General features: G+C 42.9%; 1 protein-coding gene across 1 annotated transcript in view; it reads left to right on the top strand.

The window, feature by feature from the left end:
* Positions 1-27,970, top strand: part of OBSL1 (obscurin like cytoskeletal adaptor 1) — a 77,170-nt gene that overhangs the window by 2,122 nt on the left and 47,078 nt on the right. Inside the window, exons 3-13 of the mRNA XM_087713417.1 lie at positions 641-1,718; positions 7,829-8,098; positions 9,560-9,820; positions 13,274-13,579; positions 14,184-14,459; positions 15,658-15,933; positions 16,276-16,548; positions 17,906-18,178; positions 19,554-19,826; positions 22,609-22,881; positions 23,856-24,128. Of these exons, the coding sequence (XP_087569543.1) occupies positions 677-1,718; positions 7,829-8,098; positions 9,560-9,820; positions 13,274-13,579; positions 14,184-14,459; positions 15,658-15,933; positions 16,276-16,548; positions 17,906-18,178; positions 19,554-19,826; positions 22,609-22,881; positions 23,856-24,128 (3,796 nt within the window). The 5' untranslated portion in view covers positions 641-676. The remainder of the gene's footprint in view (positions 1-640; positions 1,719-7,828; positions 8,099-9,559; positions 9,821-13,273; positions 13,580-14,183; positions 14,460-15,657; positions 15,934-16,275; positions 16,549-17,905; positions 18,179-19,553; positions 19,827-22,608; positions 22,882-23,855; positions 24,129-27,970) is intronic.

The following is a 27,970-nucleotide window of genomic DNA, read 5'->3' as shown; positions in this document are numbered from 1 at the left end:
GTATGTGGCAGGGTTAGCCTGGAGATGCCATTTGTTGCAGAGAGGCCGGTGAGAGTAGTAGGCTGGAATGGCTTTGGAATCCCCTTGCAGAACAGCTTCACTAGGTGCCCAGCTTCCCATTCAGTCCAGGTTTTATAACATCAAGGCTGAGTAGCAGTGTGATTAAAGCCAGAGTTAGAACTTTATCCAGAAATGCAGGAGAGAATGAGGGTGAAATGTGAAGTGATCATGTGTGCCAAACTGAGCTCTGAATTGTTTTCTCCATGCAGTTTACTGTTCTCATTTCATCTAAAGTGAAGATACTGACCAGTGGTAGGATTCAAATTTTTTTACTACCAGTTCTGTAGGCATGGCTTTGTGGGTGTCACAGTGGAAAGTTACTGCAATATCCCCATTCCCTCCCCACCCATTAACCTGCTTTCCAGCTCCCTTCTCCTGTTCAGGGCAACAAAAGAAGATCAGCTGGGAGGCAGCAGGGGCGGGGCCAGCCTATTTGCCGGTTCTCCGAACTACTCAAAATTTCCGTTACCGGTTCTCCAGAACCTGTCAGAACTGGCTGAATACCACCTCTGATATTGATTTCCTTTCAACCCTTCCTGCTCCTCTAATTATAACACTGCCCTGATTTGATTCTTTATAGGTCCCTGACCTCAGCTGAATCCCCATTAGGCTGGCAATGGATGCTTTTGGTGGAGCTCCCCGATTCCTTGCCTCTCCTCGTACTTTCTCAGTCCAAAGTGGCACGAATGCCATCCTGAAATGGCAGGTGGCCGGGGAGCCGCGTCCCAGCATTGTCTGGGAGAAAGATGGCTCTGTGCTAGAGCTGCCCTCTGGCCGGATGTTTCTTGAAGTGAACGGGGATGCATACAGCCTGCTGGTCTCTCAGGCTGGCCCAGGGGACAGCGGACGCTATGTGTGCAAAGCAAAGAACAGTGTGGGTGAAACGTATGCAGCTGCCCTGCTGAAAGTGGAAACAGGGTCTGAACTGAAACCTAATGGAGATCTTGACTGTCAGCCTCCCACCTTCTTGAATAGGCCTGTCTCAGCATGCGTGACCCGTGGTGAAGATGTGACTTTTGCCTGTAGGGTCTCAGGGCAGCTTGAATGGAAAAAAGATGGACGCAGATTATCAGACATCTTTGAGAGCAGCCATTACAGAATGGATGTAGAGCCTGGGGATTGGCATTCTCTGCACATCTATAACACCCGATTGCCAGATGCAGGCGTCTATGTGTGCCGAGCACAGAACAGCTTTGGGGAGAGCATGGCTGCAGCGGTGCTCCTGGTAGACCCTGTGGCATGCCTTCCTCATAATGACCCATCTCAAGGGGCTCCGCAAAACAGCCATTTCAAGAAGCCACCTGAGTCACAAGAGGATAAGAGGCATCCACACCACCCTGCACGCATTGTATTGTCTGAAGGCAGGCAGAATGGAGAAGTGCTTCCCAGCTCCCCCCCTACAAAGTCTTTTACTGTGAATGAAGGGAAGCATGCTAAGTTCCGCTGCTACGTCATTGGCAAGCCCAAGCCGGAGATCGTCTGGCAGAAGGATGGGAAGATGTTGTCCCCTGGACGAAGACACCTGCTCTACGAGGATAGAGAGGGCTACTTCATCCTTAAGGTGTTGTACTGCACAGCACGAGATTGTGGACTCTATGTGTGCACAGCCTGCAACACTGCCGGCCAGACGCTCAGTGCGGTGAGACTCCATGTCCAAGGTATCCATCCAAGGGGGAGGAAAAAGAGTGGGGTGGGGATGTGGGGACACCACTGGACCTGCATGAGAACACATTGATTGGGTTTACATATCAACTTTAATTGACCTGGATAAATGGGTTCTGCAAACCCAGCCATGTGGGTGGAATTAGTGAATAAAAATGAATGGGCAACTCCAAAAGAAAGAATTGTTGATTTAGTGCTTGACAAATCAAGCACAAGACAAAATATGTAGGCATTACTTGAAAGGCATGACAAAGCATAAATGTTAAGCTTGAACCAGTCTATAAACCAATCCAGCCCATGATAGATTAGTTAAACCCAAGAGGAATGGCCAAACCACTTGTGAGAACGGGAACAGGTCTACAGCAAAAAAATTTCAGATGGATTACAAGATGAGTTTCAGAAGCAGCAGGGAGTCTTTAGACCTTTATGAAAGTTTCAGGATCGCAAGCAGAAACTTGGTTGCAGCCTGTTACCTATTCTCTGAGAGATCCAAATGGTCCTTGGGCTCCATTCTTGAGGTGTGTACACTCTTTGTCAATAACAGTACTATGAACTGCAGAGTGGTTTGGTCCATGCTAGACGAGATGGACAGCAAAGCTTTGTTTTCTCTCAAGGGAAGGAACATGGCATGTGAGATAGCAACCATTGATAAAAGCTTGGCTGGACATGGTTCCTTCTACCTTGGGTTAGGAATATGTCTTGATCAACAAATGTGAATTTAGAGATAAGCATGTAGGTAATAGTCTTCTCCACCTGCACCGATTCTGTTGTTGTCTACTATGGCTTAGGAAGGAGAGTTTGCTGGCCAGCCAAGTTTAGTGAATGTCCCTGGATTATACAGTCTGGAGATGGAGCCTAGCACAAATGAATGATCTTCTATATTTAATACATGGCCCAGTTTTCTCTGAACATTCAGTATGTGCAATGGAAATACTATCGTTGTGTGATGTACCACCAGCAATCAGAACAGAAACATTTAATACTGCACCTGCTCTTTAATTTGATAGGGATGGACTATGTCTACCCATGCAGTGTAATTTAATATATTTTAATTATTAATTAAATTTATATAGCCTTCCATCTCACAAAATGCAACAAAAATTATGAAGACAAATATACCAGCAAAGGGAGGACAAGAATGGACAACTAGCAATGGAGTAATCTGAGCATATATCCAGATCCTTGGGACCTGGATCTGATTATATAACTAGATCTTGAGGGACTTTTGGAATATCAAAAGAGTGGAGTTAATAATCTAGTTTCTGGGGGAAGAATGTTCCATAAGGCAGACATCATGTCAGATAAGGCAAGTCTCCTGGGACCCAACAAATATAGATCCCTAGCTGATGGCACCTGCAGCATGCCTACTCTGCCAGTACCTATGGAGAAGGCTAACGTAACCAGGGAGAGGCGGTTCCTCAGATAGACGGTTCCATTCCATTCAGAGCTTTAAAGATCAAAGCCAGTACTTTGAATTCAAAGCAGACTGGCAACCAATGCAGCTTGTGTAGTAGAGATGTAACATATGCCATTCTAGAAGTGCACATAACTGCCTTTGCTGCTATATTTTGTACCAGCTGAAGCTTCTGGATACACTTCAAGGGAAGTGCCATGTAGAGCCAATGCAGTAGTCAATCTGGAGGTAGCTAAGGCATGAGAGACTGTAAGTGGTCTACTAATCCAGAAAAGGGTGCAACTGGTGCACAAGCAGCTGTGCAAAGGCTCTTCTAGCCAAGATGCCACTTTCCCTTTGAGCAGGAGTCATGAAGCTAGGAGGACCACAGGACTGCACACTGTCTGGGACAGTGCACCAGAGATGACAAAGTCCTAGAATTAGTGGGCCCCACAATTCAAAACCATTCAATCTTGCGATTCAGCTGAAGCTTGTCATTCTTCATCTAGACCCCCATAGGCTCCAGACATCGAGATATGACATTCATGGCTTATTTAATTTTATTAAATAATCAATAGTTACGTCTACTAAATTTTATTTAAAACTGAATTTATTTTTACGAGAGCCAATACAGCAGAACTATTCAACTTGCTAGGGTGGTATCTGGAATAATTTTTCCCTCAGAACAGCTTATTAAATACTTGATACTGGGTTTTAGATGCAATGCAAAATTTCATTTAGTGACAGATCTCAGTCTGATGAGAGACTGTTGTTTAAGACAAGGCTGCTATTCAACCTCTGACATGCTCCTGGGATTGCTCCTTGCCTTCAGGATTGCATCAATAGAAGGAAGGATTCCAAGTTTAGCTGCTCTGACCCTCAGCTTTAGAACAGACCTTAACAGTAACAGAGTTGGAAGGGTTCTTGGAGATAATCTAGTCCAACCCCCTGTTCACGCAGAAGACCTATACTAGGGATCTGAATCGCCAAACTGCCGACCTTTCTGATTGACAAGCTCAGTGTCTTAGCCACTGAGCCACCTAGCCAGGCTACCTTCAGAATGGCAGAGATCATAGCATTAAAAAGATGGGGAAAGACAAGGGATGGGATATTAATGGAACTGAGGCAAGGCAACTGATAAAGAGAAAGAAAATAGGGTTATAGAAATGCTTTTGACTGTGTAGGTCATGATGGATGGATTTCAGGCCCTTTGCTTTTCCAAGAGAGATGCTTGGAATTCATGAATTTTGCAGAATGCTCTGGGGAGAGCAAGAAGGCGGATAAAGCAGACAAAATGCCATGTGAAGCTCTGAAGGAGCAGCAATGTTTGTTTAGCCTGGAGAGGACAATCAGAGGGGCGGATGTGAGATAACAGGATTCAGTTATATGTCAAAGGCTGCTCTTGGTCAGGAAATCAGCTGTTATCTAAATCTCTTGAGGGTCAGACAAGAGAGGAGGTGGGCTTGAGTGACAAAAGAGGAATGAAACAGGAAGGTTTTTCTGCCTGTAAGAATAGCAGTGCAGTAGAATACCTTACCCAGAGAGCTTGTAGCATCTGCACTCAGTTGAATTTTTTTTTTAATAGGCAAAATGTATTTCGTGATGGGACCCTGTGTAGAAAAAGGGAGGAAAAAAATAGAGAAAGAGGAAGATGGAGGGAGAGATGGCAGACTGTTAACAGAATAGCAGAGTTGGAAGAGACCTTGGAGATCTTCTAGCTCAACCCCACTGCTCAAGCAGAAATCCTACACCAGTCTCTTCTTAAAAACCTCCAGTATTGGAGCGCCCCCAACTTTTGAAAGCAAGTGGTTCCACTGATTATTCTGTCAGGAATTTTTTCCTTAGTTCTAGATTTGTTTTGTCCTTGATTAGTTTCCATCCATTGCTTCTTGCCCTGCCTTCAAGTGCTTTGGAGAATAAGTTGTCTCCCTCTTCTTTGTGGCCTCCCCTGAGATATTGGAACACTGCTATCATGTCACCCTCACTTCTTTTCATTAAATTAGACATACCCAATTCTTGCAACTGTTTTTCATGCTTCAGCCTTCAGTCCCCTAATCATCTTTATTACTCTTCTCTGTGCAATTTCTAGCATCTCAATATATTTATTTAAATTTAGATAAATTACATATTTATTTAACTTTATTTATTTATTTATTTATTTATATGGCTTTAAAAGATTTGTGTTGCCGCCCATCCAAAAATGCAGCTCTGTGTGACTCATATCAACTTTAGGTGGCTCACAAACAACCCTGATGGGGCTGTATGCATAACAGTAGAAATAACTGGCCCCCAAAGCCCCATTCAATGATTGAATGAAGAAATGTTTCTCAACCTTGCCATGCTGGCTGGAGAATTCTGAGAATTGAAATCCATACTTGTTAAAGCCGACAAGGCTCAGAAACATCGGAATACACTTAAACATTAGCCAACAGAGCCTTTATTTATAGCATAGGCAATGCAACCAGTACATCAGTAAATAAATATAGGAAATTAAGCTTTAGCTTGGTCTTCTCCAAGAAATGCTAATTTCCTGTAGGGTAATATTATCCAATATCAGATGAAGTGGTGCAGACTGGTAAATCTCTACCTTATCTCATCAGCACACTCAAAATGCTATTTCCAAGGTGATTTTGCTCCTCCAAACATGACAGACATATTGATGAATTTTAATTGCCACATCCTGAGGATAAGAAAAGCGGCTCATTTGGGTCTCAGCACTAACATTTACTTAACCCTCGAATTTCTTGGCCCTGGAAATTGGAAGGAAAAAAATAGAAATGATTTTTCCATTCAATATAAATTATGGTGTTTCCCACTCTGTAAAGAGACTACACGTTGTTGATTAAGGGAGGGGCTTAAGCCTGGCGTCTCTTTTCGAGAAACAAAACCACTGGGCTCAATTGTGCCATCTAAACAACTCCCACCTGTCTTTTCAAAGATATTTGACATTGCTCTTTCCTGCAATTTCATCTCTGTAACTCTGATCCTTGGCTTGCTGAAGGGGTAGACAGGTGTCTTTAGCAGTGGCTCCGAAGAGCTGATGGTACGGCCCTTGAGCGCTATAGATACCACATGCCACCCATTTAGCACTCTGTTCTTGTTCAGAATAATCCTTTGGAGAAAGGCCACCCTCTTCTCTGACAGCAAACCAAGGTAGAGTCCTCATCTCCTCAATAATCTGCAAATCTTAAAGGTTAAAAAATAATGGCATTAAATGTTTGGGTTCATATTCCTTTGTCAGTGAAGTAGTAAATCATTCTAAATCATTCTAAAAAAGCGGGTCGCCACCATTCATTAAAGCAATTAAGTTCACCCTTACACCCATCATCAACATTTTCTCCTTTGATAGTAAATTATTCAGTGAAGACTATGGGACATTGTTACAGCATTTGTTAGAAAGAGAAGTTATCTTTTTAAGAAAGGTTCAGTATTAATTAAGCCTGCGCCTATTACTGATTACTCCTTGTGGGCAAATCCTACAGATCTTAGCTGGGTTCATCACAGTTTCTCAGGAGGGATTAAACTGTGGCTAGCAAATACATGCCAGAAAAACCAATAGAAATGGAGGACATGGATTTCTGGAGGCATTTCATGGATTGAACAGCGGCAGCATTTTAAATATGCTAAGAGTTCTTTCTCATTTATTTATGTTTATTAAGAATAATAAAAGATAAATCAAAGGAAAGGAAAAACTGCATGAAACAGGAAAACAGGGAAAGTTAAGAAATATAATGACCTCTAACCTGCTTTTCAACAGATAGCTACAATTTTATAATCCCTCTTCCCTCTTAAATATATAGTCCCTTCAGCCTCTCGTTTAATCCAAGTCTATCTTAATCTTCAAACCCAGAAACCATCATTTCATTTCTGTCTTTTTTTAAAAATTCCCCCCCCCGATCAAACAGCTCAGTTTTGCCATTTTTGCAAGTTCTGACATTTTCACAACCCATTCCTGACATTTTCACAATCCATAGTGGGGATTTCATTATTCTTCCATTATTGTGCATATAATAACCTAGCATTTAAATATTCTAAAAGGGTTCTGACCCCGAGGGTCGATAGTGAGAGGGGAATTATGAAATAAAATATGTGAAAGCTTAAGAATTGAAGGTGGAGGGTTGGGCTGGCATTTTAGGGAGACTAGGGATACAGGACTATATAGGTAGTCCTTAAAATAATTACTTTAGCAATGAAAAAAGTGACTTACACATTTATGAACATTGTAGCATCCTGATGGTCACGTGATCAAAATTCAGATGCTTGGCAACTGGCAGGTATTTATGACTGTTGCACTATCCTGGGGTCACGTGATCTCCATTTGTTAACTGTCCCAGCTGGCTTCTCATGAGCGAAGTCAGTGGGGGAAGATTTGATTAAATGACCATATCAGAGTGGGTTGCTCCTAGTTCAGCCCACACCGGGCAAACCGATAATGGCAGTAGTGGGAGGCTCCTCCCACCCCCGGATGCTTCTGTACATGCGCAGAAGCGTTGCACGTGCACGAACCGGTAATAAAAAAAATGGAAGCCCACCACTGGACCACATGATTCACTTAACTGCAGTGCTTTGCCTAATGACTATGGCAAAAAGGTCACAAAAGCAGGGCAAAACAACTGCCTTGCTTAGCAACGGACATTTTGGGCTCAATTGTGGTTGTAAGTTGAAGACTATCCATAAGTCTCCACCTGGAGTCTTTCTGTGTCTGTCTTCCAGAACCCCAGCTACAGTTCCAGGCACCTTTGATGGATGTAGAAGTGATGGAACACCAAGATGCAGTCTTAGAGTGCCAGGTGCCTCTAGAGACAATGCCTACCGCATGGTATCTTGAAGACAAGCGCCTGCAACCCAGCCCCAAGTACCTGATGGAGGAGCAGGGCCTACTGAGGCGGCTGACAGTGCGTGATGCACGGGCCGATGATGACGGCATCTACCTGTGTGAGATGGAAGGCAAGGGCCGCAGCATTGGGGAGCTCTCTGTGCAAGGTGAGGGGGTTTTGAAGTAATTGCATCAATTCAAATAAATTACTAGAATACATTATAATATTTTTACATGCAAAGCCCTTCAGGTAATGCACCTGATACCTAGGCTCGGCAGTTCATCTGTGCAAATTCAACCTTAGTTTAGCTCTCGGCTCGATTTGGCAGCATATTCACAGACATGACTTGGCTAGAGTAAAAAAATATTTATTGCAGATCGGAATGAAATCTCAAAAACAGCAGCTAATTGCCCCCAAGAGCCAGAGATGTCAATGTCTCTGCTCCTGAAGTCTAGGCTTTATCCTCCTGCCATTCAGGAGTATGGGATATTGAGCTAGTTGGTAGCTTCAGAAGAGAGGGTTTTTTTTATTTAATGGATCGCCAGCCTCAGCCTTTACACATTGTACAAGTGGATAATCCTTTGTTTGGAGAACCATCAGAGGACAGGGCTGTGTTTGAAGTTGTCCTTGGATATAATGGCGAGTGCAGTCTAAACTCCGTGTAGTGATAAAGAACCCTATCAAAGCAGGAGCTTTGACGTTAGCAACTGGGGAGAAGATTCAGCAGGCACACTAAAAAAAATATTATGTTCTTAACATAATACAGTTTTGAATTGCCTGCAGTAGACCAAAACTGGAGCCTTGTTTACCTTGTGGAAAAAGACTCTGGTCTTTTCCATCCTAAGCCATTCAGAAGTGTGTTTCAGGCTTCTGTAGTACATCAGAATGTACTGTATTATATATATACATACATTGCATGAGGGTGGCATAGGTGTTTTATACTGTGGAATTTTAATGTTGTAAGCCTTCTGGAGTCACCCTGCATAAGTTGGGCATTCATATACATTTGTTTAATAAATAAATAGAACTCCAAAATTTAAACTGTTACCAAGTAGGTACGGGTAATCCTCGATTTACAAGAGTTTATTTACTGACTGTTCAAGTTACAGTGGCACTGACTTTTGAGCATTTTTCACACTTACGACCTTTGTTGCAGCCCCGTGAACATGTGATCCAAATTCAGATGCTTGGCCACTGGTTCATGTTTATGAACCAGTTGCAGTGTCCTGGAGTCATGTGATCCCCTTTTGTGACTTTCTGACAAGCAAAGTCAGAGAGGAAGCCAGATTCACTTAACAACTGGGTTACTAACTTATCCACTGCGGTGATTCACTTAACAATTGTGGCAAGAAAGATCATAAACCGTGGCAAAATTCACTTAACAACAGAAATTTTGCGCTCGATTGTGGCTGTAAGTCGAGGACTGCCTGTATTCTCTCTATAAGAAGACCCAATAGAGTGATATTACATATCTCTAATATTAATAATGTAAATCACAGCCCTTCTTTCTGGCTGTTAATAAGCGGCCACCCCAATATGGTAGTGCCTGCAACATGTAATCTTGCTGACGGCTAAGTGTCATTTGGGTTTCCATTCTGATAGTAATTGAGCAAACTCCCTCTTTCAGGTCTCATTGTAAAGCGCTTGCCACGAAAACTGGATGTGATGGAAGGAGAAAATGCAGCCTTCTATGTGGAGACCCGGGAACCTGTGGAAGCACCAAGTTGGGGCCGTAATGGGCAAGAACTGGTTGAGGCCCCACATACGCTTATTAGGAGCTTTGGGAAAACACATATTTTGGTATTGGTACATGTGTCACGGCATGATGCTGGAGTCATCACTTTCATGGCGGGCGACTCACAAACTTCAGCACAGCTTCGTGTGAAATGTGAGTACAGAGCAGAAGTGGAACTATTGAAGAAGGGAAGGAGGAATCATGCTTTTCTACCTAGGGGTCATTCAATGTTTCTATTTGCTTTTGACATAAACATTATTCACCAAATGAACCTCTTACTAGGGGCCTGCAAATTATTTATCTTATCCCTTATCTTAGATTCAATGATGCCTGATATTTGGGACAAAGGAGGCTTGCCATATTAGATTACAGAGATCTACAACAAATTTAGACACATATTATGCTTAGTTATTTAGACTTGGCAATGATCTAGTTTGATCAAAGCTGTTTTAGAACTGATGTCAAATCAGGTCAGAAGAATGAAATTACAGTACTGTACTATAACACTGCACTGTTCCAGATTGCTAAATCAATGTTTTATCTTTAGCAAACATATTTCCAAAGCAATCTAGTGCTCATGGATGCTGCTGCTTTTGCTACTTCCTAAACTGGCATGGGCAAGTGCAAATTATGTCTGGCTGTACATCAGATGCTTCCCCCTCCCCCGCCCAATCATCTTACTTATCAGGCAGTCTCTCACAGGCCTCCACTTGTGATCAGATTCCTGCTGATGACTTGTAGCATCAGCTGCTGCCACAGTGTAGAAGATATGTAGTGGGTGTCTTCATCCATGCTTGGAAAGAAACCACTCAAAGGCCCATATAAACTGGGACATCAATCTATGAAACATCTAAGCAATTAATGGAAGTTATTTAATAGGGCCCAGTCTTACAATTACTAAAACATGTTTGAATATTCCACTTCTAGAAATTATCCACCACCACAATTGTTTTTTCTTCCTCATATACACATTGTTTGGAACAATTGTAATTTGCACTCTCCCCTTCTAAGACTGAATTGTACATCTGAATTTTGCAAGGTTATATTTCCTGTGATTGATTTTAGAATCCATCAATCATATCTGAGCTTTACATTTATGTTGAAAGTGACCTCAAATTAAAATTTCAGACATCCTGGGAAAAGCTTGAGGATTTAGAAACATAAAGACCCGGCTTTTTTGTTAGATGGATAGATTGTTAGGTGGTGTAGTGGTTAGGGTGCAGTACTGTAGGCCACTTCAGCTGACTGTTATCTGCAGTTCAGCGGTTCTAATCTCACCGGCTCAAGGTTGACTCAGCCTTCCATCCTTCCGACGTGGGTGAAATGAGGACCCAGACTGTGGGGGCGATATGCTGACTCTGTAAACCGCTTAGAGAGGGCTGAAAGCCCTATGAAGCGGTATATAAGTCTAACTGCTATTGCTTTTGCTATTGCTATTGCTATTTATTTATTTATTTCCTAAGTCTGAGGTTTTTACATTGTCTGTCCATCCATCTATCCATCCATCTATCCATCCATCCATCTGTGAGAAGTGTTCATTGGTTGTAGGTCTTGTGTTTCTGATTATCTACCTCAAAAGAGAATCAAATAACAGTTGGACAGCTTCCTCCAATGTAGTGCCCTCCATTTATGTAAAACTATAACTCCAACCACACCCAAACAGCATTGCTGGTTGGGGATGATAGAGGAGGATTTCAGCCTAACACAGTCTGAGGCATTGAACTGAAGGAATGCAGCTCTAGAATCTTAATTGTGTGTTTGGGGGGGGGGAGCAGGAGGGAAACAAGAAGAACTCTTAGCTAATCAAGTACACTTCTCCTGCACTGCAAGTCAGAGAGCTTATGAATCTGTTGTTCAGGGACAGTTACATAGATGGTCCATTTATATTTCTGCAAATGTAATGTTCTGGCTGGGGTGGGGGCCACTCAAACAGCAAAGCACAGAGCATGTTGATTGGATCAACCAATCAACATGCAGGATATGCACCTCTGCACACCTATGCATTTGGGAGGTGTTTGCATTGGCATCTACAGCCATCAGCAACCTATGCTTACCTGACAATCCCTTTGCAGTGTAAGTTTGCAGCGATGGCTGTAGGAAGTTGCGGGCAACTCTAAATCAGCCTTTAAGAGACCTGTATCTGAGTTTAATATGAATAACTCTTGATCAAGAGTTCTTGTACTTGAAATGTCTTGGGAACAGGTTCATCATGGATAAAAAGGTGTTCTATCTTCCTGCTTCCACAGGAGGACTTGGGAAGTTTCCTTTGTTGCTAAAAGTAAAATATATTCTGGGAAGCTGCATTCTAAAGGAAGCTCTGTAGCATTTGCATTTCTCTCAATAATTCTCCATCCATTTCCCATGTTCAATAAATATTCTGTTAAAAATGATCTCCACTCACAGTTTTCCTCCACTCACATATAATTTGCAGTCATTCTATTTTACATGCAAAATCAACTAACTCTGACATATTAATTTTGGAATTCATATGCCTCACTGCAGGATGCGTACCTAACATTCATCACAAACTGTTCAGTTTCTCAGCCAACAATATGGCAACGACTGCATATAAAATGAAATATACTTTTGTGTCCTGATATACATATTTATAATGTCACCCCAAGGATTTTTATACATTTAATACATCAGGCAACCTAGGGGATATCTCACTTCTTTGTGTTACTTCCTGCTCAGTGTTGAAGCATTTGCTAAGTCTTCAGTTTATTATCACATAATCTTTACTACCATCATACACTGCTATTATCCCTTTGAGAAATCAACCTTCATATATGTGCAAATCAGTCCACAATTTAACCCTACTCAGTTTATCATACAATTCTTTAAACAAACAAACTGTAATTAAATTTCTTTTTTAAATTTTTTCATAACAATTAACAATTGAAATTAGCCCTTCAATTAAATGAATTCCACTCAATATTAATTATATTTTGTTTTCTTAATGTTGTGAGATTGTGTCACTATAACTTGGGAGTTTACCACTAAATATTTTGCTAGTGAGAATGTAGGGGGAGGTGTCTCAAAATGGGCCTATGCATCACTTGTAGTTTGCATACTGCAGCACAGAAATATTATTTTCTGCAGTCACGCTCAGCTCCAGGTTACGTCATTCTCATGTCCCTGTAGTTTTCTTGACAACTGTAAGAATATGGTACAGTTAGCTGCAAAGACTTAGTTCTGACACATTGCCGGAAATTAGGAATGGGCTGGAAGAAAGCCATTAATCTGAAAGAGATTCCTGTGAACATGGAAATTCAGTGGGAAGATGGCTCACTTTTCAGAGAGATTGTGCCCAGCCTGTGGATGGGATTCTACTCACAGAAACACATTTATAATTTGTGGATCTTCCTAAAGCCAACTTTATCCCTAGACGCCAAGCTTAGGCTAACAAGTTATGGTTAGTTACCTCTTTGGGACAGAAATAGTCCAGTCACAGATATGTTTCATAGAACAAATCTACATTTAATTGGCTATTGTAAAATGCTGCACTTTGCAGAGATTTTAGAAGTTTTAATTACTCCACAAGGTTTGTGGGGAATAGGTGGTTATTGCAGGAAGAAGATAATATAAAGGATTTCTTTTTCCTAGGTGCCAAAAGGATTCCACCAAGTGCACCTGTGGAAGTAAAGATGTGCACCAGACGTAGCAATGCTGCCCTCCTGGCGTGGTGCCCACCACCAAATCTACATCGTAGCCCACCAAGCAGCTACATCCTTGAGAGGCAGACTGTAGGAGAGGCTGAGTGGGTGCCTTGCCTAACCACTGATGTCGCTAGCATGGTTGAAGTTCCAGGGGATGGTGTGCCCCAGGAGGCTGACTACCGCTTCCGTGTATGCTCTGCCAATCAGTATGGGTGCAGTGAGCATGTGGAATTCCCAGGCTCCGTGCATCTTGGTAAGCCTCCCTGCTCCTCAAAGGTGGGGCTTCCTCTTTGCATAAGGATCTCTCTTCTGATTTTGGCTGCTTTGTGACTGGCAAGTTCCTCAGGCACTGATTAGTCAATTGCTTTTTCCTTCTCCCACTGCACACTAGTGCACTAGTCTGCTTTCCCCAACTGGCTGTTCTTCATTTGCATCCTTCTTACACATTCAGGTTGCTGAATACCTTCCTTTTTTCCCTTTTCTTTCAGAGTTTGAGCTCTACTGGAATAATTTATCCTGTATGCTTGCTTTTGCAAATTATGCTAGCTGTGTGTATGCACCCGCTATTGGATCTACAACCAGCGGGGTCTGTACAGCTGCTAACTTTTAAAGCCTAGATTTGCAAATCCAAATGACTAGAGTCATCATAACACATTTGTCTCAAAGAATAAACTTAAGACTAAGAAATATTACCTTGATGGAGATATACCAGGTCTGTTTAAACCACCAAAGGACGGTTTAGTTTTATTGAGAACAGTAGGTTTGGTAATAGATCTCCATCAAGAGCCTTCTCTCTACATAACTATATAGGGTTGTAGGGCTGATATTACTCTCCCAACCTTTGATTGTTCTTCCAGTGCCCAGAGCCCATATAAAGGAGGGACTGCAAGATGTGACGGTTTGTATCAATGAGGATGCCACTTTTTCAGTGAAGCTGTCAGCTCCCATGTCTGGTTGCTGGTACCTCAGTGGGAAGAGGCTGGCAAAGGAAGAGGAAGACCAGCAGTACCTCATCATGCACAGTGGAGTGAGCCATACTTTGCAGGTCAAAAATGTGCAGTTAGCTGCCAATGGGTCCGAGGTGCGATTTGAAGCCAATGGTGTGAAAGAATCAGCAGTGTTGCATGTACAAGGTGAGCTCTTAGTTGGTTCTGAGAACAGATCAGTAATTAGAAACAATTATATTTATTTATTTATTAAAATTGTGTGTGCACGTGCAATAGTGCGCACACGTGTGCCCCACACCCATAATGCAATGAGCCCCATCCACCTGTGCATAAGCACATGACCCCCCTGAGCATGTATGTGTGACCGCCCCTCCCCATGGGGGGAGAGTTTTTGCCCTCTCCAGGCTCCGGAGGCTGTCTTCAAGCCTCCGGGAGGTCGAAATGGCCTCCCCTGGGCTCTGAAGGCCCTCTAGAGGCTGGAAACACACCCGTTTCTGAACTTCCGAAAGTCCTGTTTTTTGCCCTCCCTGGGTTCCAGGAGCTTTTCTCAAGCTTCCGGGAGGGCGAAAATGGCCTACCCAAGGCTCCAGAGGCCCTCCCTAAAGCCTCCTGTTGCCAAAATGGAGTGGGAGTGCACTACACCCCCCCACTCCCCTCCCCCATGCATGTGCGCACATCTCCTGCGTGCATGGCAGACCCGAAAATCAGCTGGACAGCGGGAGGTGCGTGTGCATGTGCAGTGGAGCTGCGCTGGGCTACGGCTCACATGCCTGCATAGAGGGCTCCATGTGCCACAGGTTCCCCATCATGGCTATAGCACTTTTTACAGCCCTCTCTATTGCTCCCAAAAATCTGGCTCCTCACTTTACCGACCTTGGAAAGATGGAAGGCTAAGTCAACCTTGAGCCTTTCAGGATCGAACTCCTGGCTGGGGTCAGAGTTTGCCTGAAATATGGTGTACTACTGTATTCTAACCACTGCACCACCACTGCTCAGTTTATGGCTATTCTAATTAGAAGTATAACTCCCTCACTGTGGTTTTCAAATTAAACAAACCAAAAATAATAATAATCATGAAATCCAATAGTGTAGTTCTATGTGAAGTATGACTTGCCGTGCTGCCCTATGTTTTTCCCATGACTTGCTTGCAACTATGATGCATTGACCTGCAAAGGCTGTGTGAGAAAGCCAGTGTTCACCTTTACTGTATGTTTGCAGTAAAGACAAGCAGTGCAAAGCTTCAGCTCCATCCCAACATATACTGTATCCTACGGGTTTCCTAAGTGGCTTGGAATGTATACAAAATGGTCCAATGCTGTTATGATCACAAGAATAGCCCAAGATGAAACAAATGCTGTTATGCATAGATTTTACTTGGTTTCAGCTCCACAGGTACATATTACTCCAGTGCCTGAGGCCAGGCGAATTCGAGCCCTTCCTCCTGGGATGCCTCTGCTTCTGGAATGCGAGCTTTCCATGCCTGATGCCCCCGTCTGCTGGCTCAAAGATGGGAATCCTATAGCTTTGAATAATGGTGCTTGTGTCCAGTCAGAAGGCTACATTCATAAGCTGTTGATTCCCTCTGTCTGCTCTCTGGACTCTGGGACATATATATGTGATGCCAAAGATGATGCCATCAGCTTCACTGTGACTGTGGAAGGTAAGTTGAAAGAAACAAAAACTCTTGATTTAAGCAGGGCGGTTTATAGTGTAAAGGTGCATGTCCTTTTATAGGGTTTAGTGCCAAAGATATGGAGCTTGAAGCTCCATAAGCATTTTGAATATAGCTGACTTCAAAGAAAAAAACTAAGTCCAGTTGCCTCCTAAAAAAGCACCTTCAGGATAGCTGATCCCACATAAAATAATATCCAATTCTTCTGTAATTTGACTATTAGCAGGGTTTAGCCTGTAATCATATCTTTTCTTTCCAAATGTGGAAATTCAGTAATGATTCCGAGCTGGGTAACAATTGGTCCCTTCACCCTATTTCTCCCCTCCACAGAACCTCCTGTGAAAGTTGTTCAGTCCAATTCCAAAGAGGCTCACAACTACAATGTTGCGGATCGTGTGGTGCTGTCCTGTGAGTTATCCCACCCTGATGTCACTGTGCGTTGGTACAAGGATGGAGAAACTCTGAAAGATAGCAAGGACCTCCTGATGGAGAACGTGGGACCTCACCATCACTTGACCATTTCCTCAGCCAGAGTGCAGGATACTGGGGAATTTGTATGTGACATTGGTGGAGAATCTGTCATTTTCAACATTATTGTTGCAGGTCAGTAGCCTCTCCAGATGACACAGATCACTGTCTAATTTTATCCTAATTGCACAATTGCTTAAAAGTTATACAAAATAATTCTACAAAAGTGGTTACTGCTCGGTCCAAATTCTGTTATTTGTAAGCTTGTGATACTAAGTATTTCTCAAGTATTTCTAGAGTAGAATGCATTTTAACAAAGGCATGGAAAACAGAAAATATTTGCTGTATGTTTTGACTTCAGGTTTCTGATTAAAAACTTGCCTACAAAATCTATGGGAAAATGAAATAACTTGCTTTTCCAATGCTGTAAGCAAGGAGTGATTTCTAAACTCAGGAGAATTTTTGTGCCTCTAGACCTTAGCAACCTGGAGTCTAGTGTGCACTTTAGGATTTTTCAAATCTGAAACATTGAGCTGTTTTTGAAATGGCCTAATGCGATTTCATTGCAAATGTGAGATTTGAAAGAATCTTTTTCTACCTCTTCTTTCTAATGGAAATGGTGAGTCTTAACCTGTGAGGGGCAGAAAATGGAAACCTCATCATCCATTTTGTTGTTACAAATGCTTAGCATGAACTCAAGTGAAGGACCCCTGACAAATACCTGAAAGTCTTCCTGTAAAGCCTGGTTACTTTGTTCCCTTCAGGTGGAAGCAGGTACTGTACCACCTCTTAATCAAAGACAAAAACTCCTGCAGGCAAAACCAAGAGCAAGTTGGGACCAAGCACTCTCTGAGTGTTTTTTTTTTAAAGCATTTGACCAACTTCATCAAGGGATCAGAAAACCTTTCCTATGCCTTCTGATTCAATTTCTTTTTATGTTGTGATACAAGAGTCAGGGGATATAATTTTGGACCAGAGATGGGTTGGTAATTTTTTTTACTACCAGTTCGGGTGTGCTCCCGTGCGTGCTACACTTCTGCGCCTGTGCAGAAGCATCCGGGAAGATGTGCGGAGCCCCCCGCCGCCGCTACTACTGGTTCAGCCAATTCGGGCCGAACCGGCAGCAATCCACCTCTGTTTTGAACCCAGTGGATATAAAAGCCTGAGGTTAATTTACTGCAAAAGTGTTCTCTTGCTTCAGGAAAGTTTTTCTTTGGTCTTTCCTCACCATAGCTACACTCTTAACAGCACACTTTTACTGCCTTATTCTGATGAGACTGCATTTGACTTATCCCCAGCCTTTGAGTATGGACACTCACTCCCTGCCCTTAGTGTTAAAAACGAATGTTTCCCCTTCTGTCTGATAGACTGACAGAACGGAAGCAGCTTAAGGATGCAATGCAAATAGGCCCGTAGCAAATTTCCATGTGCAGATAAAGTGGTGTTGTAAGAAGGTACCACAATCTTCCCAGCACATTTCTTTGCTCCACAGAAACTCCTGTCCACATTATGCACTGCAGCCCTGAGGAAGCTCACACCTACCTGGTCTCAGAGCGTGTGGTACTGGCCTGTGAGCTGTCCCGTCCTAACGCCCCTGTGTGCTGGTACAAGGATGGGGAAAAGGTGGAGGAAAGCCAGGACCTCCTGCTGGAGAACGAGGGTCCACACTGCCGGCTGATCCTTGTCTCTGCCCACGTCCAGGATACAGGAGAGTTTGTGTGTGATGCAGGTGGTGACTCTGCCTTCTTCAACATCACTATCACAGGTTAGAAATAGCCCTTCTAGGCATGCCTTATTTATGTAGAATCATTTTTTTCTTTTTCAACTCTCTTCATTTGGACTAAAGGTGCAGTACATGACGCTCCTAAACCAGCCTTTCCCAACCTGCAGATGGATTAGACCTGCACTCCCCAGAAAACTCAGAATTTCTCATATTGGGAAAAGCTGGGATATCTGTTCTAAGAAATCATTCTGCCAACTGCTGGGCAGGGAGCCCAGTTCTGTTTTGCTTTGGTAAAGAGAAATTTTTGGTTGTTTATTTGCCTTTCATGGGAGAGGTGGGATATACTTTTGTTTATTTTATGTTACTTCTAACACCATATTTCTGTGTTTCTAATACTTGGAGGCACTTGTGATTTGTTATACCTCAGAAAGTTGGTTTTTACTCAATAGAATTGTGGTGACCTCAAGCACAGAGATGAAGTTCAAGAAGGAATCATACAAGCAGTCCCAGGAAATCTCTGGAAGTGGATCTTTCACACTGTGCTATAAAGATGGTTTGGTCCAGCCTAGAGAACTCTTCTAATTAATGACCTTCCTATTATGAAAAAAAAATTAATCCAGTATTTAAGGCATCAGTCTAGAAACCAGGAGACTGTGAGTTTTAATCTTGCCTTAGGTTTGAAAGCAGGTTGGGTGCCTGGCCTAGTCACTCTCTTTCAGCCTAACCCACCTCACAGGGTGGTTGTTGTAGGGAAAAGAGGAGGAAGGAGTATTATATATGTTTAAAAAGAACAATAATGGTGGGATGAAAATAAATAAAACAGCGGAAGCCACATTATGCTGAGATATACTTTTGTTGTAGTCTATCTAGTGCAGTGATGGTGAACCTTTTGGGATTGATATGTCAAAATTCAAAAAAATGTCTACATTGACCTCCTGGTGTGTCTTAACACATGCACAGACAGGGTGTGTAAGTGTAAGTGTAAGACAAAGGAGGCCTCTCCAGATCTTCTCTCCTCTGTTCTCCTCTGGATTCTTGTCTCCAAGAGCCTCTGAACAGACTCTTTGGAAATCATGGAAGAAGGCCCTGATCCCACAGGAGCTCAGGAGCCTCTGAAAATCAAGGGAGAATGCTCACCTGATTTTTAGAGGCCTCAGGGGCTGTGTGAGAGACTTTTCTCCTGTGACTTTCAGTGGGGCTGGAGGCCTGGCATGTCACCAAAAATGACATGGTGTACCATAGGTTTGCCATCACCTTTCTAATGCAATATATTTTAACCAACTTTGCAACTCTTCATAGACCTTCATACAGCCCTAACTAAAGATATCAGGGTTTAAAACAAGTCTGCCAGACAAAATAGGTTTATTGCTACTGAATTATGATTTTTTCCTCACATTTGGTGTCCTTCCTGTTCCAGAGCCACCTGTACAGGTGGTGTGCTCCAATGCAGATGAGGCTCATACCTACTGGGCTTTAGAACAAGTAACTTTGGCCTGTGAGCTGTCCCGCCCTAATGCTCTCGTGCACTGGTATAAGGATGGGAAACCAGTAGAAGAAACGGAGGGTCTGCGGCTGGAAAGCGAAGGGCCTCATCACCGCCTGATCATTGCCTCAGCCCAGGTGCAAGACACAGGAGAATTTGTATGTGATCTGGGAGGTGATTCTGTCTTTTTCATTGTAACTGTTTCAGGTCAGTGTGATTTGTCTCTCTCTCTCCCCCCCCCCCCCCCCCTGCGCGCTCACTTGGGGATTTAAATTGTATTTTTCTTGACAAAGCCACAGCAGGTGGTTACGCCCGGCTAAGCGTGGCTGACTCAAGTTGGGTTAGACATAGTTCAGATTTGGATGGGAAACCACAGGGAAATCCCGGGGTTTACTGAGGAGCTGCATAAACAACCCAGGTGAAGGGATTAACAAACCATTTCCACTCTGTTGCTAAGAAAGGAATCTAGGTGTGTCATGTGATCCACAAGATTTAAGTTTGATTTAGGGGAGCCTTTACCTTAAAAAAAAGAGAGAATCTGTGATGCATGCCACTTTAGAGAGCTATTGTGTTCTGGAATTCAGACAGGGCTGGGCGTTTTTGTAATTATCATAGTTGCATGTTTGATTTAATTCACCAGACTCGAGGGAGCTGATGCTGCAGGAGGTTTCGGCCATCTTCCTCTTTGTCCCTTTTCTCAGGCAGATTACAGCAGGGGGTCGTCTTCTTTACATTTCTCCTTTGAAATTGCTCTCCATTCTTTCCTACACTCAGCTTACTTGTGGCTGAATCGTGACTGATACTTTTCTGCACACTTTAGAATGATGTGTTGGATTCTTGGTGTTCCCTGAGCTTGGTTGTTTTCCAGCAGATGTTTCGTTACCAGGTTCAGTAACAAAATGGTGAAATCAGCTGTTATTGGACAGAGAGACATAAACCTCATCTACATGTCATTTATGATTTATTGGTACAACCAAAAGTCATAGAAAGAAACAACCATTTTGGAACACACCCTCCCCAGCAACAGACACCCAGATAAGCAGGAAATGGCACTACATAAGCAATCAAGAACAAAGAACATCCTAATCAAAGAACAATCAACAAAAATCATCCCCCAACAGCCCAGACTGGCAGGGCAAGGAATATATAAACAGCATACAAACCCCACTCTCCCTCACACCGATGATGCTACCTAGCCTGATTATAAGATATCTGCAGGAAAACAGCCAAGTTCAGAGTCTATCAAGAATCCAGCAGTCCAACTGAGAGCTGCATAGATTCTCTAATATAGCATTGGGACTTTGATTTGTTGAAAGAGTTGGCTGGACTGTTGTCTCATGAAAGTTGGCTTTGTAGCAATAATTCTGTAGTTTCCCTGGATTCATGGCTACGGTTTAGAGTAATCTTTGCTGTGTCAAATGGAACATTTGGGACTTTGATTATGGACATACAGTACCTGGAGCAGGGAACATTATGCCAGTAACTCTCATCCTCATCATTATGGGTCAGAACTACTGTAAAGTGCTCTTCATATGGCTTTTTCTGAAAACCACATAGAAGCTGTACAGGGAATGGTCCAGAATGCAGCAACCTGTTTTTAGCTCATAGATCTCAATACTAGCATACTCTGAGACCTTTCCTGGTTTCCTGTTGCCTTCTGAGTGCAACTCCTACAGCTCATTTTGGCCTTAAAAACTTTTTATGGTTTAACACCAAGCTACCCTAACAAATGACCTCTCCAGCCTATTTCAATCAATCTTCAAAACAAACTAAATACAAGAATAACTTTCAAAGCAGTTCGTTGGCAATTATGCCTAATTGACAAAGAGCTAAACTGCCTCACACATAAAAATTACATTGTCATAGGGCTCAGAAATACTCTGCTTGCTGCGTTTATTCCCCATTTGTGTGATAGTTTTGTCATACTAAAAGCAATCATTCATCAGTAACTTTTGTTGGGATTCAGATTTGATCTTGATTTTTTGAAGTTCTAATCAGACCTGTGGAAAAATGTCAGTTCTTTTTATCCAATTGGGCTTGATTATCAGATCTCAAAATGTTAAAATAAGGGTCAGATTTGCTTATTAATTTGCACATTTCATTTAGCTCCAAATATCCTCAGTGCCCTGCATTCATCATTGGTCCGCCTCTCAATTTTATGCCTACTTTTCTACTCTTTTCTAGTGAGACTGCACCATAATGCAAGCTTTGCATGACACTTAGGCAAGGCAAAATGAAGATTTGGGTTCAACATGTTATAGGAACTCAGCCCTTATCTTAATATGTTGTGTAAATCGGATTTATTTATTCGTATGTAATATATTGTGACGGTGCTGCAATTGTAATTTTAAAGTGTTTATTAAGGGTTAAGTGATATGAGAACACATTGAATGTAGCTTGTTTTTATTCAGGATGTATGCCTAATTGTGCATAAACTAATTATAGTTTATTCAACAAATTGTAAATCATGACTTACTTCAATACAGGAACCAGACAACATATCCTATACTGGATTTCAAAGGCATTGTGGCAGGCACCTCTTCTCTTATATTCTATAAAAAGCCAAACATGTAGATAGACAAATAAGCTTAATTTGCAGCAAAACACTTCCATTTCAGTTCCAGTTGTGCATGTGCATCAGAGGTGGATTGCTCCTGGTTTGGCCCTGTTTGGCCGAACTGGTAGTGGGATTCAAGTCTGGGTCGCAGAACCAGCAGCAACCCAGGCGTGCCACGCCCCCGATCTAGTTCTCTCACCGCTGCTGGGCCATTGCCATTTTGGTTTTTAGTGACTGCATATGCGCAGTTCACTGTATATTGTTCTGCACATGTGCGAAAACAATTTGCATTGAACAGCGCATGCGCGGGTTGTGAACTGGTAGTAAAACCAGCAGCAACCCACCCCTGATGTGCATATAAGTAGGGGAAAATGTATTTCATAATCCTATTTCTACCAACCCTCATTCATAGAATGTATTCTCTTGCCACAGACCATCCTGTAAGGATCATATACTCCAATGATGAAGAGAGCCATGTTTACCAGGTTGCAGAACGCATAGAGCTATCCTGCGAGCTTTCTCATCCTGATGCCCTCGTACATTGGTACAAGGATGGAGAAGAGGTGGAAGAAAGTGAAGGACTCCTACTGGAGAGTGAGGGCCCTCACCGTCGGCTGGTCATTCCTTCAGCTCAAGTAAAAGATTCTGGGGAGTTTGTGTGTGATGCAGGTGGCGATTCGGCATTCTTCAACATCACTGTCAAAGGCAAGAGAATTATTGTATCCTACTAGGCAAAGGCCATCTTCATTTCTTCCCCTGCCAAGTGTCTTCTGGGGCAACGGTGGTGGTGGACTGGATTACAGCTCTTAGAATTTTCATATCACAGAGACAAAGTTTGTGGTTGGTTGGGAGTTATGGAAACTAAAGTCTAGTAAATTTAGAATGCTCTGGGTGATGTGAGCTGCTGCACACTGAGTTGTTTCAAAGGCTCCATGGGTGTATTTTGGTCTGAAGGAGAGCTGAATTTGTCCCTGGCCCACTTATACTGTGCTGTTTTTCTGATGAATGATTCAACAGAAGCACCTAGGGACTTTGTGAATGAGCACAGAGTAGTTGTGCTTTCCATGTTCAGTTCTTAGCTTCAGATAATTGGTGGTCACTCAGAGATATAATGACTACGAATGTAGGACTTGCACGGTAAGCTATTCTGCGTCATAAGGCAGCCTATCTTCCACTGGTTATCTAATCCTTCCACAAGGTTGTTTATGTTAGGTGCCCTGCCGTCACAACATCCCTTGTCAATGAATATCACAAACTGATTGTGAAAGGCAATTCTTCCCTTTGTTTTCTCAAGCCTCCTGGTTTGAGATGATCTTCAATTTTTGTTATGAGAAGGGTGAATGCTTTCTCTAATATCTTCTCTTCCTTTTTGCTTCACACAAAACAACTTTCAGAACACAAACGCTGCCCTGGTGCGCCAGTTCCTCTTTCCTCCCAGGTTTTGGTCAGCTATAAAGGATTGTAAGCAGGTTCCCTCCAGGTGTTTTGGACTACTATTCTCATGAACCTTTATCAATATGGCCACAGGGGTCAGGAATTGTGGGAGCTGCTTTGAAAAAAAACATCTGGAGGGCCCTGGATAGTCTACCACCAGTGCCAGCCATTTTCTCTAGACCTTGAGTCTATAGGTCCACAACTGTTCTAAACCTCTGGTTTCTCTGTCTCCCTTGATGCTGCAGAACCACTTGTGCAAATTGTGCAGTCCAATGCAGAGGCCACTCATGCTTATCAGACCTCTGACCGCGTGGTGCTGACCTGCGAGCTTTCTTGCCCCAACGCCCCTGTCCAATGGTACAAAGATGGGGAGGAATTAGAAGAAGGTGATGGCTTGCTATTTGAGAGCCAAGGGCCCCACCGACGACTCGTCCTTCCCTTCGCGCAAGTGCAAGACAGTGGCGAGTTTGTGTGTGATGCAGGCGATGACTCTGCCTTCTTCAATGTTACAGTTGCAGGTCAGTAATATGCCATGAGTCTTCCTTTAGGCCAGGGGTCTCCAACTTGGTCAACTTTAAGACTTGTGGACCTCAACTCCTGGGAGTTGAAGTCCACAAGTCTTAAAGTTGACCAGGTTGGAGACCCCTGCTTTAGGCCCATTATGATGCATTAAATATATTTGCTTTGAGTTACACCGGAAGCTTGGTTCTAATTTGCCATTCAGAGGAAACAACTCCAAGCTAAATATAGCTAGCTACTCCTCAACTTATGACCACAATTGATACCAGAATTTCCATTGTTAAGCAAGGCAGTTGTTAATTGAGTCACACCAATTTTATTACCTTTCTTCCCTCATGATTGTTAAGCGAATCACTTAGGGTTGCTAATAACACAATTGTTAAGTGAACCTGGTTTCCCCCCATTGATTTTGCTTGTTGGAAGCTGGGTGAGAAGATTACAAATGTTGACCGCTGATCATATTACGTGGGGACAATGCCACTGTCATAAATACGTGTCAGTCGCCAAGGGCCCGAATATTGATCTTGTAATCATGATGATGCTGCAGTGGCCATAAATATGAAAAAAGTTCAGGTCACTTTTTCAGTGCCTTTGTAACTTCAAACCACTAGTAAATGAATGGTTGTAAGTCGAGGATTACCTGTATCTGTATTTATCCATACAGTTTGTTTTTGTTTGAGGGCCTGGGAGGAGAGGCAGAATACAGGTCGTCCTCGACTTACAGCCACAGTAGAACCCAAATTTTTTGTTGTTAAGCGAGACATTTGTTAAGTGAGTTTTGCCTCATTTTATGACCTTTCTGGCCACAGTTGTTAAGTGAATCACTACAGTTGATAAGTTAGTAACCTGGTTGTTAAGTGAATCTGGCTTCCCCCTTGACTGCTTGTCAGAAGGTCAAGGCAAAAGGTGATCACATGACACACAAACACACCCCGGACACCGCAATCATCATAAATATGAACCAGTTCTCAAACATCTGAATTTTGATCACAAGCTCATAGGGAGATTTTCAAAGGTTGTAATTTTGAAAAATAGTCATAAGCAATGGTGAAATTCATTTTTTTTACTACTGGTTCTGTGGGCGTGGCTTGGTGGGCGTGGCAGGAGAAGGATATTGCAAAATCTCCATTCCCACCCCACTCTGGGGCCAGCCAGAGGAGGCATTTGCCGGTTCTCTGAACTACTCAAAATTTCCTCTACCGGTTCTCCAGAACCTGTCAGAACCTGCTGAATTTCACCCCTGGTCATAAGTCTCATTTTTCAGTGCCGTTATAACTTTGAATGGTCACTAAATGAACTGATGTAAGTCGAGAACTACCTGTAATCAACCATTCTCATCTGGTAAAGATATGCATGAAAAGTTCTGAGGCAAGGATAAAAGGGATAGATTTGGATTTCTATTAATTATGCCTCGAAAGGAGGGGAGAGCAACAGGAACAGAAAAGGCCTGGGGTATTAACAGGAGAGATTAAATAGTCCAAAGAGAGGTTCTGTGGCTATAGACACAGTTGCTTACACAACCCCACTAAAAATCCTGAAGTGATGTTTTAAGGTTTGCACTTCACAGTGCCAAATAACAGCTTCCCTCATCTCACTTCCCTCTCTCATTTCTCCCTTACCTCATACTGCCTGACACGATACCATTTCCTTCTGCTATGAAATCTTGTTCTCGGGAATACATATTTAAAAAGCAACTATTTTTAAATGCAGAACCTGTTAGATGTAATTGAATAGTCTTAGTAAGGATGGCAATTCTATCTTGGGAAGCCATGCATGAAAAATTTCTATATTCTCTGTTCCCTGTAAAGAATGACTCACTATCTTTGAACAGTGCTGAAAGGTAGGAATTCAATGGGAGAAGCTGTTCCAGAAAAACAGAAAGCTATGTCTGCCTATCCATAAGTAGGAACATCTTACAGCGCTGCCAACAACAACAGAAAAAGATTAGTCTGTTGGTGCCCTAGCTGGTGCAGTGAATAAGGAAGATGACCTTGGTGGAGATACAATATGCAGGAATTGTTACGTAGGCAAAAGGGGCTGAAATATTTTCTCAAGTCCAGAGTAACCGTATCTTATTTGGTAATAGCTCAAACAAAGACCTCCCTAATTCACTGAACTAAAGAAGGAGGAGGAGGAGGTCAGCACAATCAGAGTTGCAAGATTCTGTTATTATAGCCAATAGCAATAGTAGCACTTTTAGCCTTCCTGGGAAGTTAATTTTCTGGCCTGGTTCTCCTTGGTAGGGCTGACATCTGGGTAGATTGCATAGTTTTCAACTTTATAATAATTATCAGAGTAGTACTTGCACTCTTGGTTCCCCTCCTGGTTCCCTTGAAACTTATTTAGATCAAGGGTCCCCAACCTCTGGCCCATGGCCCACTACCGGCCCATGGCCTTTTCGGAACTGGGCTGCATGAATGGTTGGCTGGCACGCATGTACACTCACACGCGCGCACACAGCTCAACTTGCATGAGTGGCGGGCCAGCGCACATGTACAAGTGCACACAACTCAACTTGCACAGGTTGAACTGCATTCACATGTGCATGCCTGTTGGCCTATTGCTTGTTGAGCTGTATGCATTTGTGTGACAACAACCAGCCACTTTGGCGGCCTGGTCACACACCCTCCTCTGCTGGGCTGCCAAGCCACAAAAGTTTGAGATTGCTGGTTTATATGGTTTCTGCTTCTTACCTATTCTGAACCCATTCCGTAACATTTTCCTTCCCTAATTGTTGCCAACTTTAGGGGCAGTGCTCATCTCTGTTTCAAGGCTATTGAGCCTGTCTGAAGGCATTTCCATGTTCATGTGGCCAACATGACATCATAGAGGCTGTTATTTTCCCACCAAAGTGGTACCTATTTATCTACTAGCATTTGCATGCTTTCGAACTGCTAGGCAGCAACTGGTGTGAGCACAGGAGCTCACCCCATCACATGGTGCTTAGGTCTTGAACCCAGGCTGCCAACTTTCCCACTGACAAGCCCAGAGTCTTAACCAATGAGCCATAGTGTCACTCCATTTTTGGAATGCAAAGTATATATTACTTTGTATGTGCATATGCAGTTCTTGTAAAATAAGAATAACTTTAAGGAATGCATGCTTAAACATGTTTCTTTCCTGTTCCATCCACATTGTTTTTCCTCTGTTCCAAATTATAAGCAGGGCTCTAGCATAGTCACCAGATTTAAATTGCTTTGAGAGACCTTCAAGTCGAAAGGAATACAATTTGTACATATTGTACTTCTTGCCATATCTTTGTGGCCTCAGAGAGAGAGAGTGCAAACTTTTTAATCAAGAGCCTGTCCTTCCAATGTCTTTCTATAACATCAGATTTAAGCACAATAGGGGCCAATGTCATTCTCCATATTTAGGTCACATGGAAGACCACGACTAAGGCTTTTTGGTGTCAATGGAGGTGGTGTGGTAGTGCAATTTCTTCATCAGACTCAGTCTGTGGACAAGAGCCTTGAGAGACCTCCACCAGCTTCCCATTTCCACAACTTCATTCCCAAGCTTGTTATCAAGCAAGAGCTTGGTTCCCAATGCTTGGATTTCCTTAATTCTCTGGGGCCCAAAGTAATGGAGACAGTGCTGGTATTCAGCCGGTTCGGACTGATTCGAGCAAACCAGTAGTGGCAACCTATGGATGGGCCTGCTCACCCTCCCCAACGCTATGCCACCCTATTTATCCATATTTTCTAAGCCATGTGCATGTACCAAGCCGCATGCGCAAGCAAAGCGCTTGCGTGGAAGCAGTGGTGAAATTCAAAATTTTTACTACTGGTTCTGTGGGCGGGCTTGGTGGGTGTGGCAGGGGAAGGATACTGCAAAATCTCCA

Source organism: Thamnophis sirtalis, unplaced genomic scaffold, assembly GCF_051295495.1.
Source record: "Thamnophis sirtalis isolate CommonGarterSnake01/CBP01778 unplaced genomic scaffold, rThaSir2_p1.2 scaffold_1, whole genome shotgun sequence".
Lineage (NCBI taxonomy): Eukaryota > Metazoa > Chordata > Lepidosauria > Squamata > Natricidae > Thamnophis > Thamnophis sirtalis.
Note: the sequence above shows the minus strand (reverse complement) of the source record. Positions and strands in the feature narration are given on the sequence as shown.